Raw genomic sequence first — 16,166 nt, 5'->3', positions numbered from 1 at the left:
CGTTATATGTTGATCTGTGCTTGATGTCTGTTAAAAGCACAGGTTACCCTGCGGCATCTCTATTGTGAGCAAGTTTATCCCTGCCTCTCTGTAGGATCGTATGTTTTAACCACCTTTATTCAAGAAGGACTAAAAACTCGGACCCATTTTATTCTTCATACTCTAAATGATGAGCAGCATGCCGTTTTGCTGTTTTGCATACACTTACTACAAAGTAAAGTATTGCTGCCGTTGCTGTGGTCTTGTACTACGTTCACATTATGAACAATAACTTTAGAAAATGGCCACGCGGGCCGGTGCGATTGATGCTAAGCCGCTGTTCAAGTGTTGTAAGAATCATAACTGTGCGCTTGTGATTGGGTCACCCATCATGCTTTGTTTCTTCATACCAACGGCTTCCATTAAATTGTAATAGTACTTTAAACACACCATTAGTATATTTTAAAAAATGGTTCTGTCTGTTTGAATCTTCAGGCTTGCTCATTTTCAGCTCTTACAGTTTAGGAAAAAAAATCATTTTTTCCCTGTAGTGAAGGGATATGGAGTATTTTTTCACTACAGAGTATACAGAGAAATAGATGTGGTGCCTGTAACATCATACAGTAGTTATTTTGAATCCTTGACATGAGCGTTATGACTCTGACTTAGAAACACTGCACTCTCACATAGCAGCTTTCTCTAAAGCAACCAAAGTTTGTATTTATTTGACTCTTAATGAATTTACAATTTTTTATGAAACAAAACTTGACCATAAGCTCAGCAGGAAAGTTTTTATTAATGTATAAACAAACGTAAATGTAACCAACATGGCAGAAAGGTCGTATTTCCACAAATTTCTGCACACGCTGACTTCTTATCGAAACCACGGGAGGCTCCCCCTGCTGGTCATTTGTAAGACTGCGGGGTAACCGAATACCCATCTTTACTTTTTTAACCGTTTCAATCTACCTTTTAAACTTCTTTTCAATTCTTTTCAATAATAACACAGACAATAATTTCCAGAGAAGAAAATCCTCCCATTAAGGTGCTCTGTGTTACCTGCTGAGCACTACACAGCAGTCAGTCAGTCTGTGTTGAAGTTAGCAGCTAAAAGCTGAGGGATATTCCTTAAAATATGTAGCTGACCAAAGTTAAAGTTCAACATAGAGAGGGAACGCTGGAAAACCTCCAGCATAAAGAGATTGCTACATATTCCTTTGCTGCTTTTTATCCCCTTAGTGTCCAAATTCAGTTAATGCTTCTATGTTTTGTGTTTTTTGATATCATAATGAGCCATTTTGATGTGTCACAGAGGGGAAAAATGAAACATTGCTGAACTCACTTTGAGCTCAGAACACATTGATAATGGATGATGTGATACTTGCTTATCCACACCAGCTTGAAGAGATATTAGTTGAAGGACAGTTTGGCTGTTTGCTTTGATTTGAAATCTATTAAAATGAAAATCCAATAACTGGCAATTTTTAAAAAATCTATATTCAAGTTTTACTTTATTTCCAAACTGAATAGTGGCATAACAAGCTTTCTGGTAACCAATTGAATTTCTTTTAGGTCTCTTTTTATTCTCTACTGACCTCTGAGAGAAATATCTGGCTCTTTGGCTGCTAAATGAGCTACTGTATTCACTAGCTAGTTACTAACTGTGCACAGTGGGCTTTTGCAGCTTTCCTGCTAAAAACGGCTGCCTGCTGCAGCTGAAAACAATGCTTTGAGAGCTGCGGCGAGTAAAAACACTGGGGCAAAATATGCTGTAAAACAGAGAAACTGCAGTGTGTGTTTGTCACTGTGAGTCACCCCTTTCATAAAACGAAAACGCACGCAGGTAAATCACTGCTAACATGAAAATTCTGATTTGAAACCACTGCAATGATGGGAAAATTGCAAGTGCTCTCCTCTGCTTCTTTTTACCACTTCACACTTTCTACTCCGCGAAATGATCTGCATTTCAAGAGGAAGAGATCATTTGGAAGATAAGACCAAAATTTATTGCGGAAACGTGAGCATGCAAATTAAAGTTATTTTGGTTAGACTCCAATGAGCTGAAACATCACAGAGCAGAGCCACAGATGAAGGGAGGAGATTGGAGTGGATGAGAGCAGGGATGTTGAAACTGAGTAAGAGATGATTTTGTCTGTGTAGGAAAAAACGGAAGTGACCAAGACGAGCCGGAGCAGCAGGAATAGCTCGCATCCAGACAAACAGAGACAGAACGTTCTGTCTAAAACCTGCGCAAAGCCCTAAACTCTCATGTTAGTCCTCATTTGTGTCCTCACCACAGGGAACCTTTGACACGAGTTACAGTGGGTTTTTGTAGTGTTGCCATAGAGTGCATATACAAATGGACAGCTCACCAGCTCTCATCCCAAAGTACAAAAGTAAAGCCAAAATATAACTGAAATAGTTACCATCTTTTTGCATTGGAGATGCCCAAAAGTCAGCACAGTAGCCCAACCGGCTTCTGGAATGTCCTTCATTGTCAAAGCGCTAGCTTCATGCTAACTGTTTTCTAGACAAATGTTATTAGCTTCAAGCTGTTTGTCTTCTGCACCTACATGCATAATAATACATTGTCCTTGATACCTTGTCTCCACCCACGGTTACAGCTGTGCAAACTCTGGTTGCAAATTAAGTCATTAGTGCAAGGTGGCAGCGTCCTTCCCTCCACATTTTGCCTTTTGTTCTTATTGCCATTGTTTGTGGGTGTTGCACCAAGCAGCAGCTTCTGTAGCCAAAAAGCAAAGCCAAGATAGTGATGCCAAAAATGGGAAAGCAGTCCCTCAAACTGTCGCTTGAGACTAGCTCCAAGCAGCACGCAAAATGAGCCCAGTAGATTCTTATTATTAAAGATTACTAAGACATGCGGACATATGATGGACATTTTGAGTAATAGGAGATGCTACTAGCCGGTGTCTTCAACTCAGCTAATAATAGAGTCACAGACATGTTTTTAGTGTTGGCGCCATTTGAATATTTTTTTTTATTTTAATGGCATCCAGCATGGTCACTCCTGGCTGCTCTGATAAACATGGCAAAGGGGAAAGCACCAACTGTGAGGCATTAAAATGCAGAGTTCACAAATCAGCGATCATGATCTCTAAATTCATCTTTCATATGCAGTCCGTGTCTTGCAGATTAGGAATGGTGTTTGTGCTGAGACAGGGTGGTGACCCACACAGCAAAAGCAAACTGACTTTATCTCTTTAGCCTCATTTAGTAGAAAATGAATGTCAGTGTTCAGGAATCGAGACACAGATGTTATTATTGTGTCTTCGGACAGTCTTCCATTTAAATTTTATGTCCTGAATACAGTCCAAATCGGATTAAGATGAGAACACCAGGATACTCAAATGCACGCAAACATACTCATTAAGCACTTTCGTCCTCAGTCGGGAGCAAGCGATTTACAAACCTGCACCACAGTGGATGTAATTACAGTCAAATCTTACATTTGATGGACTTTTAAAATGCTCATATTTCATATTTATTGGATGTCTGATATCCTTTTAATTCAGTGATCTATATCTGCCTGTCGGGAAGGCCCTATTTACCCGAGGGGATCGGTCGCCGAGGCTTATACTTACTGTGCAATTTTGCCCATGCTACTGTTTCATAGTTTCTTATTATCTCCCCCTCTCTGTCTTCTCGCTCCCTTTCCCTTTCTCACTCTCATCCTTCCATCCCTCTTTCCTTTTCCATTGTCTGCCGTGTGAGTAGAAGTTCACTAAGGAGGCTCCTAAAGAAGATTTGGATGTCCTGATTCAGCCCCTGCTGGAGCACTGCAGCTCAAAGAAGATGAACACGTGGCTCGGTATCTGTCCTCACTTAACAATCTGTCTCCCTATTCTGCTTCACCCTCCTCTGGTTTTGAGTATCTTTGTGACACGCGGACATATGCGCACACACGTCACTGCCGCTCACTCAGAATTTAACAGGTCTCATATCACAGCCCTCGTATCCCTCAGCCCCCGCCGCCCCTTACATTTGAGTCCTCTTTTCTCTCCTGCTTTACTCCCTCTTTGCTTTTTGTCGGCCCACGCAGTCCCTCTCTCTGTCTGTCTTGCTGCTATCTTTCTTAGTGTGGCAGCTCTTATGAAAGTATAATGGTGCTGAAATTCAAATAATGTGGGTCACAAACTGGGCCATTGCCCCATAGCATTTCCCTTCTCTGGGAAGAAAAGATGGTGCTTTAATATCAGGCGGTGTAAAGAAACAATGGACAGTCTGAATAAGTGTTGAATTTTACTCAGTCACCGATTCTCTTTTCTCTCCGACTCTGACTGGATTTCTTTGTGTCCAGCATATTTTTCTCTTCAGTATCTATTGTATCAACATTTTTGACTTTACACCTGTGCAGTGTTTTTACTCCTCAAAGGCCACATTGAATTTATCACCAGCACTTGGTGTTAAGTCAGCATGAGCCCAAAATTTGTAAAACATCCATAAATATCTCAGTTATTTTGCATTAAATATACATAAAATGTATTTGAGACACAAACTAAAATAAGACCGGGGGACTAAAGGCCTTTATCGATGTGTAGCTGGTGATTGATTGACTTCTGCAAGTCTCTTCATATGTTGACATCCCCAGAGAGCCCAAAGCTGTCTCACTCTCACACTGTTGTCACATTTTAACACACACTAGTGTCACTTTCCACCATAAACCGTACACATGTCATGATACAATTTTACCAGGTGAGAAAGCCCAACTAATCGTTTAAAGTCCTCATAAGAAAACCCATGACTTTCATACAGCAGTATGAAGTTTAAGGCTTGTCTGGGACTTTTTTGTTTCATGATTTTAGGTCTCAGTCACACAGGTCTAGAGACCAGGAGGCAGGAAAACCAAAGACATTCAGTTTATTCGCCCAGCCTTCATGATTATACCAAATTCCATTAAATTCATCCAAATTGGAGTAGAATTATTCAGTCATTCAAAATGTGATTGACCAAGAAGAGGCTACCCTTGTACCTCAAGCTAGCTTGCATAGCTAAAAAAGAAAGATCTTACTGTGGTAGAAAAGGTCAAAAACGGCTCTTGTAGCTCCCACAATGCAACACAACCTTGCTTGCAAAAGCTAAATCTGAGATATCAGGGTCGCAGATTTGCCTCCAGAGGCATTACGCGGCTGTTTTTACAGGATATGTGATGCTTCCTGTTACTAGTAAATTTGCTGTAACATATACAATTCATGGAGAGCTCACTTTAAAATTAATGGAAGCAGTCGTGTCACTATGACGGTATCCTGCAGTGGTATCTAATGGCATACAAGCAAAAGCAAAAACATTCAGGGAAACCAAATCCACAACTACAACTTATCACGTCAGCAGTAAAGACCTAAAGGGTGTGCCAAGCTCAGGGACTGTGATGGACACTGATCGAGCTTACCCGGCGGGTGGATCTTTGTCTCCAAAATAGACGGACCAGATTTCAGACATTATTTGGATAAACTGGCCAAATATTCAGGATTTAAGTGGCTACTCTCTCGCCTGAAACAATATTAAAATTTAATGACATAATAGCAATCCAAGGACAAAAATTACAACAGCCTAAAGGCCTTCTGTCTCTTATGTTGCTGCTGATCCGAATCAAGCCCGTCAACAACACCCCAGTTTCTCCTCCCACCTCAGCATCCTGGAGACGTTCCACGGCATGTGCTCTTTCTTTCTCTACCTGTCACATTTCAGCATCTCCTTAGCATCCACTTTGAGAAATATATACAAAATAGTCTTTGTGGCTTCAAAAGCCAAAACTCTTTGCTGACAGTGTTCTTGGCCTAAAAAAACACGACTAAGGTTTGAGGATGTTTTACCTTTACACACGTGTGTTAATGTTAGGTGGACAAATTTGTATTGCATTAATCATGAAAACTCCAAATGATTTTGTTTTAAACATTTTATTCATTAGTTTTCATTTGGTTCATATTTTAATAGCTTTCATTATTTTCTCCGTAGTTACTACCGGGTAAAGGTTATTCTTTACGTTTGTGCCTACAGCACTGGCAAAGGGACAAAACTTGTTGGTTTATGGTAACGGCCTGTAAAAAGTGATTCATTTCAGACTTTCAGTAAATGAATAAATAAAAGACATAAATAGGTAAACAACACAAAATGAAAATAAATAAGAAGAACAGCAGCTGCAAACTTGCAAACTTAAGAATCGCCTAATAATAAAGAATCCATTTCCAAACACCATCTGAGTCTGAAAAGCTGCAAATGACACAGAGAAACTTCCATTTTTCCACCAGTTTCACTTGATAACAGACTATCTCGCTGTGTCGCTTACACAATTTCAGGGCATTTTGATGTGAAATTGGTCTTTTGGAAATGAGGAGTTTTGCTTCCAATATCTCAGAATTTAGAGGGAACACAGTGTATATGTGACACTTTACAGGGCTATAACTATAATTCAGCATCAGACTGTCCTGACAGCGTGTGCGTGACACTTTCAGGTAGCCTGCTATTGTTCCAAAGTATTTCATTTATGGAGAAGGGAAGTGTCCCAAGCAGGGCCGCAATTCCCAGGGGGGTTAGGGGGGTTATGACACCCCCAATAATCAGACCCAACCAATATCCCTCCCCCCACCCCAATAAAATTATGAATTATCTTTCATAAATAGGCTGTTGATGTTCTTTACTCTTTTCAAGTAGTACCAGCAAAATAGTTGCATGTTTAATCATCTGGGAATTTTACCAGATTTATTTATTTATTTAGACGGAGATCTTGACCCCCCCCCCCAATGTTCAGCACAAAGTTACGCTGATGGTCCCGAGCTGTCATGTTTCACATGTTTGCAGATAGTCTGTGATTTTGTTCATAATATGAATGTGTTCATCTGTTTAGGTTTCTACAGTCATGTAGTCGTTTATTTATTGAGTGCGTGACCGAACGAACACGCGTGAGATTATGTTCACCAGGAGAATCGTACACTCGAACCGAAATGAAGATTGACTCTCAGAAGCTAATGACCAAACTTATAGCCCCCATGACATCCCAGCAGTCCTACTGTTGGCCCTAACTGTCCCTCATAGTGTTGCATTTATTTAATGCACTCCAGCATGCACATATCCCAGAGAGCAGGGAGACACTAAAGAGTCATTTGGTGATGGCTAGTATTTTAAGCTGTATAGCAACACCATCACACCCTGATTAACACCTAAAGCCTGCATTATGTTCTCTGTAATGATAATACTTTTTTTTTTATCTCTAACTGCTGCTCCTCTGCTGGCTTCCAGAAGCTAGCCAATGAGTAGCAATTGGGCTTTTAGGGAGGAGCTAAAACTGCTTGTTACAGCTCTTCAGCTGAAGAGCTGCATAGCAGGCAGTATGAATATAAATAATTTTTGGGTGTGTGTGATTCAGGAAAAACTGCTGAGTCTTAACATAAAAATGGAAATCAGCATCATATTTAATATTAATTTTTTATATATTATATAAATATTTGCACTTTAAACAACTGCCTGCGTTGCATAACGCGGCTGCTGATCTGTACTCACCTCCATCGCCTCACCGTTCTCTCTCTTCCTCTCTTTTCCTTTAGGTGTGGTTTACGGCTACAAGGGTCTGCTGCTGCTGCTGGGCATTTTTCTGGCATACGAGACCAAGTCTGTCTCCACAGAAAAAATCAATGACCATCGGGCCGTGGGGATGGCTATTTACAACGTTGCTGTGAGTCCGTAAAGAAACAGCTCCATCATGCCTAAGCCCATTTCTGGGTGCGGCGGTTTAAATTTTTTACAGCTGTCTTGCTTTTGTAGGATATGGAATAACAAAGTGGCAATAAGTATGGTTTTTATTACTCCGTAGCACAAAATGCCCGCAGTATATCAGCGGGGAGTTAATCAATGCCAGTGGTCCATGATTACTTTGGAGCTGAGATTTTTTTTTGCCTTCCAGAAGTTACTTTCCTGCTCGTTCAGCCAGGTAGCTTGGCCAGCTCTCGAGAGGCAATACGTTACAGGTTCTGGTCGTTTATAAAAGTTAATGTCACAGGTAATTTAAAGGAACTCGGCATAACTTGTGATCAGCGATACGTACATCCCTTAAGTAAACTGCAGGCATCACTCTTTAGCATGCAGGATGTGCTTGTACTGTGGCGTGAAAGCTAATATTATTCAAAGCAGTGACAGCATACACAAGATCACAATTATATTACGCTAGCTTCTGCAAAAAAACAAGCGAGAAGGGGCCGCTGACTTACAGGGAGGCAGGGGAGGTAGACGGGCTTGTTCCAGACAGAGGAAGAACCGAGGGATGACATAAGATAAATAAGGATTTTTATGAATGGTCCTGGAATAAGAATACGGCACTGAAAATGAGCACGATTGGTCCATATTAGGCTTGTATTAGTTGCCCATACATGACTACAATGCTTTGTGTGCACCTACAGTTGGGAGTAAATCTTTAATTCAAATTTTAGAGTCAATTTAGATCCAACAAGGAAGTTAATATTCATCTTGATCTGGGATTTATATATATGTGTATATATGTATGTTTTTCTCTTAAATTCAGAGCCCCTATTGCATTTCTATCCAAATCATTCTGCTGCCAGCTCCAGGTGCTGCCTCATCGTACCTGCGCTGCTATGATACTCTTATTTCAAGTCTTGTTTGCAAAGTGCAAACTCAAAGACATTTCACGGTGAAGTAAATGTTAAATGAAATCAAAAGAATACAAAGCAGACTGTTACTGCGCAGCACTCAGATGCAAGCCAACCTTATCAGAGTGCTGCAGTAGTGCTGGGCAAGTACTGCGTGTTGCACAGTGCGGGTAATGCAAAGTGTATCTCTGAGACCACATGCACAGTATGGAGTTATCCCGTCCCATGGCAGCAATAGGTTTAAAAATGCACCCATTTGGGCACTAAAGAATGGCAGTAAAAGCAGCCGTCAGTCATAAACATTTTTCAGCGGCTGTTAATAGCAAGTGAATCATCTTAAACGCAGGCACCTAGGATGCACTTCACACTGGAATAGCAGCCATTATGTTCACCGTAGCCACTTTAGACAAATTCTTGCTGCCATTTCCTGACACTCTTGACACAGACTAACTTTGGAATTGATGTAAAATGTCTGCAGGAGAAAAAATAAAAGTTGTTTCTGTTGCTTTAACTGCCAGCAGAGGTTTTTTTTTTCCTGTTTTGATCAAGAGAAGGCAAACGTTTTTTTTTAGGTTGCTGTTTTTAACTGACATTTTCCTGCACTGGCCCGAATCCCCATTAATATATGAATAAGAAAGCTCCCTAATGAGCAGCTGCACATTTATCATCTTATACTCTGTGGATATATAATTAATAAATGGACAGATCTCGCCTCATTTATCGAGGAGAAGATTTATCATCCATCCATCATTTATGGTTGTTTATGATGTCATTAAATGCAGCTTTGCGTGACCATTTCGTCCCATGGCTCCACAATGTGAGTCACGTCTAATGTTGCTATTTTATCTTATAATATTCACATTCCAGTTTTATGACGATGTCAATAGTTAATGGCGTCTGCGAGGGGACCTCCTTCCTCTTTGCTAAGTTGTGAGCTCCAGGCCCTGATGAGATGACAATGTGGAGATTGTCAGCACGCTGTTGCCACTTCAGTCATGACTTTTTAATGCTGTTTTCACATGGGAGCCCTCCCCGGAATGATAAACAGATGCCTGATGCTTTTACGGATGTGATTTTCCTCCCCTCTCATCCTGTCGCTCTCCAACTCTGCTTTATTCTCCACCTCCTGTCCTCCAACCCTACCTCCCTTCTTTCTTTTTACATTTAATCTCGCTCTCCCCTTTGTTCTTACTTCTTTCTCTCTCTCTGTCTTCTTGCAGGTGTTGTGCCTGATCACAGCTCCGGTGACTATGATCCTGTCTTCACAGCAGGACGCCTCCTTTGCCTTTGCCTCTCTAGCTATCGTCTTCTCTGCCTACATCACACTGGTGGTGCTCTTTGTACCCAAGGTGCTCCTGCTCATGATTGACACCTTTTAAGATCCGCTGACATTCATAGTGAAGTGAAACTGAAGGTCAAACATTTCAAATTCAGCATCTTTAGGAATGAGCTGCAGCCTGTAGCGCACGACAGTCGCGATCACATTATTCACTCTGACAGCTTTTTTGTTTCCCAGCTGCATAAACACGCTTTGATGTTTGAGTGTAACGCAACATTGGACCGGCTCAAATCATATCTGTCTTACCGTTTCGACATTAAGGTAATAATCTGCGAAATTTCTTGCTGGGAGCTTTTACATTTGTAGCTGCCGTAAACATTTGGAGTAGGAAAAAAAATGTTCCGCAACAAACAAAGTGAGACGTTTTACACGTCTGGCAGTGCCGTGGGTTTTTTGGGTTGTTATGAACAGAAGAAGAGCCGCGCGGTGCACATGCTGCAGACAGAAGGAAGAGTGCCGCTTACAGAAATTCAAATTTCATTAACAGGAAATCACAATTTCGTCTCCACCCTTTGATTATCAGGATATTTGTGGGAGCTCACTGCTGTGCAGAGACGGCGCAGCAGCGAGTGCTGAACTTGTCACTAAAGTAAAATAAAAGTCTTCAGTGATGAATAATATTTTTAAGCCTTTAGAGAAATGTGAGTGATTTGGCTGAGAGGGCTGCAAATATTAAAGATGTTTTGTTAGGGGCTCTGAATAGATGCATTATTCATCGGGCGCAGGGTAGCCGGTCTCAGTCCTGATTTTCTTCTTTATTGAATTCCTGTCTCTGCGACGGTCCAGATGCGGCGTCTCATCACCCGCGGCGAGTGGCAGTCGGAGCAGCAGGACACCCTGAAGACCGGCTCGTCCACCAACAACAACGACGAGGAAAAGTCCAGGCAGCTGGAGAGGGAGAACAGGGAGCTGCAAAAGATCATCCAGGAGGTGAGGACGCATTAAACAGATGCACATATCGTTATTATTAAATACAGATTCCAGTTTAACCTGGAGTTCACCCGTGAAGGCGATAGATATACTACACACTCGTAAAAAATCATTGTACAGATATCTTATGTAATTCATTTATTATGTATGATTGTGTGGCATGCTGAGCACTGAGAGTGCTGCATGTGTGAACATAGATATGCTGCAAACGTGATGACCTCATTGCCTAATATGTGCGTAGAAATGCTCTTAACCTGCACGGTAATTAGATGCATGTGGAAAATTCCTTTTAAGTGTATTTGTGCGTTAGTGTGTCGGAATCATTATAAATCAATAAACGCATGTTCGCTCACTAATCATAGACAATAGAAATGATGGATATAAACACTGTGATGGTGCCGTTTCACTCTAACGTTAGTAAATGAAAACCTGCTATGAAGCATTTTCACCATCGCAGTCTGCACACTCATTGGCTGACAGCTCATTAGCCAATGAGCTTACCTCGGATAATCTTTGTTTTTAGTTATATTAATGACTAGGGTAACTTAGCATGTTATTGAGTATAAAACTAGTGCCTAAGATCCTTAAAGGCTAGACGCTCTCTCTAATTGGAAAACTTGGCACTTTTTGTTGGGTTCACTTTTCAGACCTGGAAGCTCTGTCCATCGTTAAAACGCTCTTTGTCCTGCCGCCATTCTCTTTGTATGGAAACACGTTTACCTCGGGGTTGAACAGCAAAGAGTGAAGCTGTTTTCTTGGAGAAGCCTGTCGGCTAAAGCAAAACAATCTGAGGATTTTCAGCCAGAGAAACTGAAAAATAAAAACAAAACAAAAACAGTGTCAGAGGCCAAAAAAAGCAGAGTTTTGATAATGGTTCAAGTTAAAGGGGGAAAACGCTGAAGCTCCGTCTGCATTGACTGAGGAGGTGAGTGTTGCGTTCCCAGAGACACAGACTGTGGCTCATCTGATCTTTCAGTCTAAAACTCAATTATTAGAAACCACAGCTGCCACAGAGCGAGTGAGGGACATCCAGCAAAGACTGAAGTTTCTTTCGTTTTTTTAATGGCTGTGATTTTAAACCCTAATGAGAACAAATAAAGTCACCTGAAACCTTAAAACTACAGTAATAACAGTATTATGTAACTTTTAGTGAAAGGTTGTCTGTCGCTTTATGTTTTAAAAGTAATCAAAAACCTGCATCTCTTCACTTGTTAAATTCATGTTTGATTTAATTCTTTATTGTTATTTTTATTTCAGTTTCGAAAACTTTAATTATGGTGATAAAATTAATTTAAAGATATGTTTTTACTTTTTCTTGCACAGCTGGTCTTTGGTCGTTCTCTAAATGTGATCATGCTGCACAGAGTGAACCATTTACTGTCCCAGTGAGGATGTGTTAGCTTATGTGAAATACCTTTTCAGGAATCTGTGCATTTTCCTGGTAGTTCTGACAATTTCAGAAACAAAGATGTGAATGAAAAAGAAGAAACAACTAGTTAAACATTATAATAATTTTATTGTTGCTGTGGTGATTTTCCTGCTGTTTCCCTCAACCTTTTTTGGGATAATCAAACATTCCTGTATGCTGGGAAAGTCCTGCCAATGGAGACGGGAGTTTCAGTTATTGTGTTTGTTTTGCTGTCATCACTGTTAATAACAGCGAAATAACCGTTTTGTTTTCATGTTATTTCTGGCTCATCTTTCTTTATAAGTAACAATTCATTTCATTATGGTCTGTATTTGTATAGCGCTTTTCTAGTCCCTAAGGACCCCAAAGCGCTTTACACAACCAGTCATCCACACATTCACACACTGGTGATGGCAGCTACATTGTAGCCACAGCCACCCTGGGGCGCACTGACAGAGGCGAGGTTCAGAGGCTGCCGGACCTCTGCTGATTACTGTAGTGACCGTGTATTCCAGCTTTCTATATTTAACATTATTAGATCTGCGGTGGCTCACTGGGTTGTGTTATGTGGCGTTCTGCTATCTCCTTGTAGATATTTAGGGAAGTTTCAGAGAATATTTTAGAGGAAGTAGCACAAGTTCCCTGCAGGTTTCTATGAATTATATAAAACACTTGTGTTTAAGGTTAAATGTGCTTTTTTAACCTGTAAGGGGAAATTTCTACGTTAAAGCAGCAACAATTGTTTTAAAAAAAGTGCCTGAGTGTGACATTTTACTAACAGCACTAATAATAAAAAAATATGAGCAGTGATATAAACAGCATAAAAAGTCAAATTTTAAATCCTGGAATGATCAGAAGGCTAATTTGCTATGTTCTTCGGGGATCGCCGTCCAGGGACACTTGCTGGGTGAGCTAATCAACATGCATATTCATCCACACATCCTGGTTTGTTTACTTCAGAGTCATAATAGCCCTGAACCTGTAATAACATCTTCTGATGTCTTGTTTTGTCACCCAAACGGTCCCAAAGATATTTCACTCACATAAATCACACAAGCTGAGGAGCTGAAACCCACAAACGTATTTCACTAGGAACATTTCTGAAGCAGTTAATCAGAGTTGCTTTTTCACTGTGATTTATTTTTAATCAGTTTAATTATTATTTTTAAAATGTACTTATTAACCTATAGAGACAGAGTGCAGTTACGTCCCGTCCACACAGGAGGGAAAAAAATGAATGTCTCTCTCTGACTTTGTTGTGTGAAGGTGACTCCTTGTCAGATCCATCTGCAAGCAAAAAATGGAAAATGACTAAAAGCTGCTGCGTGGTGGAATCCACCGCCAGCAGAACGAGGGACCCGGAAATGGGATTTTTTTATGAACTTTGTAATTGGAAAAAGTTTCAGGAGCACAAAGTGAGACGTCGGCAGAAAGAAGGGGGTTGTTTATAATCCTGGCACTCAGGATGTGAGGGGTTTATCAAAAAGTAATGTGACTAAATTACTGATTTACTTCCTGAAGAAAGTAATTTGTTACTCTTCTTGTTACATTACTTTTGAATTTCTCTGCATCATTGCCCAACTTACATTTTCACATAATTATTAGTTAACAGTATAAAATTGCAGCCACTGACACTACAATAACCCTCTGACAGTGCAGTTTTCATTGGACATCAACTCATAGTTACTTTTCTGAACACCAGATAGATTTTAAATCAGATTCTCTAAAGTCCTGCACAGTATGGAAAAACACTCCTGTCCCTGCGGCGAAATCACATCATCATGCCAACCCTGGCTAATTCAATGTTGGCTAATTCAAACTGACAGTGTAAAAATGATGCGTTTGCTTTAATGCTTTCTGCCACAGAACAGCGACTTCAATGATCCTGAAACAAATGGATCAGCATTAGCTGACTAACATTCTTCATTGCTTTCACCATCAGGTGCAGCAGGTCATTGTCTCAAAGTCAAAAAGTTTTATTTTATTATTTTATTTTCACATTTTGTTCTACATCATAAATACTTTAGTAAATACCCCGCTTGTGAACTTTGAAACCTTTGTGCATCTCAGAGAAAGTGTTCAGTAATAATCAACTAAATAAGAATACAGAAGTTATCTGGGAAATTCTGCATCATCATAAATGTCAAGTTATGTGACCTGGTGCAAGACCTACTGATCGCATATACACTTCAACAAACTGACATCAATTATCCCACTAAGCAAAACGATTCTCACACAGCTTATTTTCTGTAGTAAACCAAAGCCCACATGGAAAAATCAAAGGAACCCAGGCAGTTTTAACTTCATGGCTGGTCACCAGAAAAGTGTTTGTGCTTTTCTTCTTCTGAGAGTTGATATAAAAATCTGTGACATCCTTGTGCTGCAGTTATACAGAGTGTCAGTCGCGGGCTGATGCTTCGGCCCCCGGGGCTGTGTGCCGATCACATGACAAATATCTGCTCTAGATCATCGTAGGGATGCTTCAGTTTGTAACTGCAGACTCTGGTTGTGTTTTCAGAAAGAAGAGAGGGTTTCGGCGCTCCGCAATCAGCTGGCTGAACGACAGGCTCTACGTAACCGCCGCCGACCCTCTACGGGCCAGAATCAGAACCACAATGCCCCGCCTCCTTCTTCTCAGCCAGATCCCAAGTCCCTGCTCCCTCCGCCCGGCTATCCCAACCCAACCACGGACAATCATTCCCTCCCACCTTCCTTCTCCAACTCCTCCAACCTCTACCCAGCAGACAGCAAGATGAGCCGCAACCACTGTCACAACAGCCAGATCCCGCTGCTGTATAAATAGGTGAAACACGGGAGGGTTCGGGTGGGGGAGGCGCACACGAGGGACACAGAACAGCACGAGACACTGTGAGTTTCACTTGTTTGGGCAACGAGCACAGCGGAGTAGTGACACTGTTTTAAAACACGGCGTGGAAGCTGAAATGAGTACACGGGAGCGCTTTATACTCGGGGAGAGTCACACAGGTAACACCCATCCTCTAAGTTTTGATCTCACTGTGTTCAACCCAGAAACACGGCGCACGCGGTGGCTCGACGTGGCGACAAGCACATCTAAGACTAGCAGCACACGACGTCTTTTTCAAAGATCAAGTGAACAATAGTCTCTTAATCATTCCGCTCCCTCATTCGTTATCTGGTTTCGTTGTGGAGACGCAGTGTCGAGGATCTTCAAAGGATGTGTTTGTGTCTTTGCTATATCGTCTCCACATTTTGTCTCTCGAGTTCATTAACTAGACAGACATGCGGTAGTGATTTATATTGGTCTGTAATATTTGATTGTTTTGTCATAGAGTTGTTGTTCTGTTCTCTGTTAAGCTTTCAGGAGAGTTGTGAAAACTGAAATTTGCAAAGGGACAAAGCAATGTACAGTTTTGACTTTTTTTCCCCCTCTAGTGTTTCCTCTAAAAGCAGCCGAGAAGCTCAGAAGCGAAAAATGTGCATTATTAAACAGCCATAATTTAAAACGGCCAGGGAGCTAAGCATGCATGGATGTCTGTTGTCAGGACTGTGTGTTCAAGTACAAAACTGCATTTTAATAAGCTAGTTCCTTATTAGACCCATGTTGAAGAAGACAATGATCAAAGTTACTGATGAATGAGGACAGTTTTGAACGCTTTGGGGTTTGAAATCATATTTTACAATGTATTTTTTGAAGTTTGTGTTTATTTAGCAGTACAGTACAGTAGGAGACATCAAGTCAAGTCACATCAAGCCTGCATCTAACGTATCTTGCAGATATTGTCCTTCGGGGTCGTCCTCTTGTGCACCTCTGGATCTTATCCAGCACTGATGCTGACCCTACTTTCAAATCACCATTTGGGGCCCTTAGCTTCAGTTGGGCCAAACACCAGTTATCAGTGGAAATACACTC

General features: G+C 41.0%; 1 protein-coding gene across 1 annotated transcript in view; it reads left to right on the top strand.

The window, feature by feature from the left end:
• The window catches only part of LOC120732944 (gamma-aminobutyric acid type B receptor subunit 1-like), a 78,877-nt gene extending 63,800 nt beyond the window's left edge, over nt 1-15,077 (top strand). Inside the window, exons 14-18 of the mRNA XM_040030870.1 lie at nt 3,715-3,808; nt 7,539-7,666; nt 9,818-9,946; nt 10,723-10,866; nt 14,793-15,077. Coding sequence (XP_039886804.1) covers nt 3,715-3,808; nt 7,539-7,666; nt 9,818-9,946; nt 10,723-10,866; nt 14,793-15,077 — 780 coding nt within the window. The remainder of the gene's footprint in view (nt 1-3,714; nt 3,809-7,538; nt 7,667-9,817; nt 9,947-10,722; nt 10,867-14,792) is intronic.
• Nucleotides 15,078-16,166: the final 1,089 nt, after the last annotated feature.

Source organism: Simochromis diagramma, unplaced genomic scaffold (assembly GCF_900408965.1).
Source record: "Simochromis diagramma unplaced genomic scaffold, fSimDia1.1 OVJJ01000361.1, whole genome shotgun sequence".
Taxonomy (NCBI): domain Eukaryota; kingdom Metazoa; phylum Chordata; class Actinopteri; order Cichliformes; family Cichlidae; genus Simochromis; species Simochromis diagramma.
The sequence above is the reverse complement of the archived record's forward strand: the minus strand, read 5'-3'. Positions and strand labels throughout refer to the sequence as shown.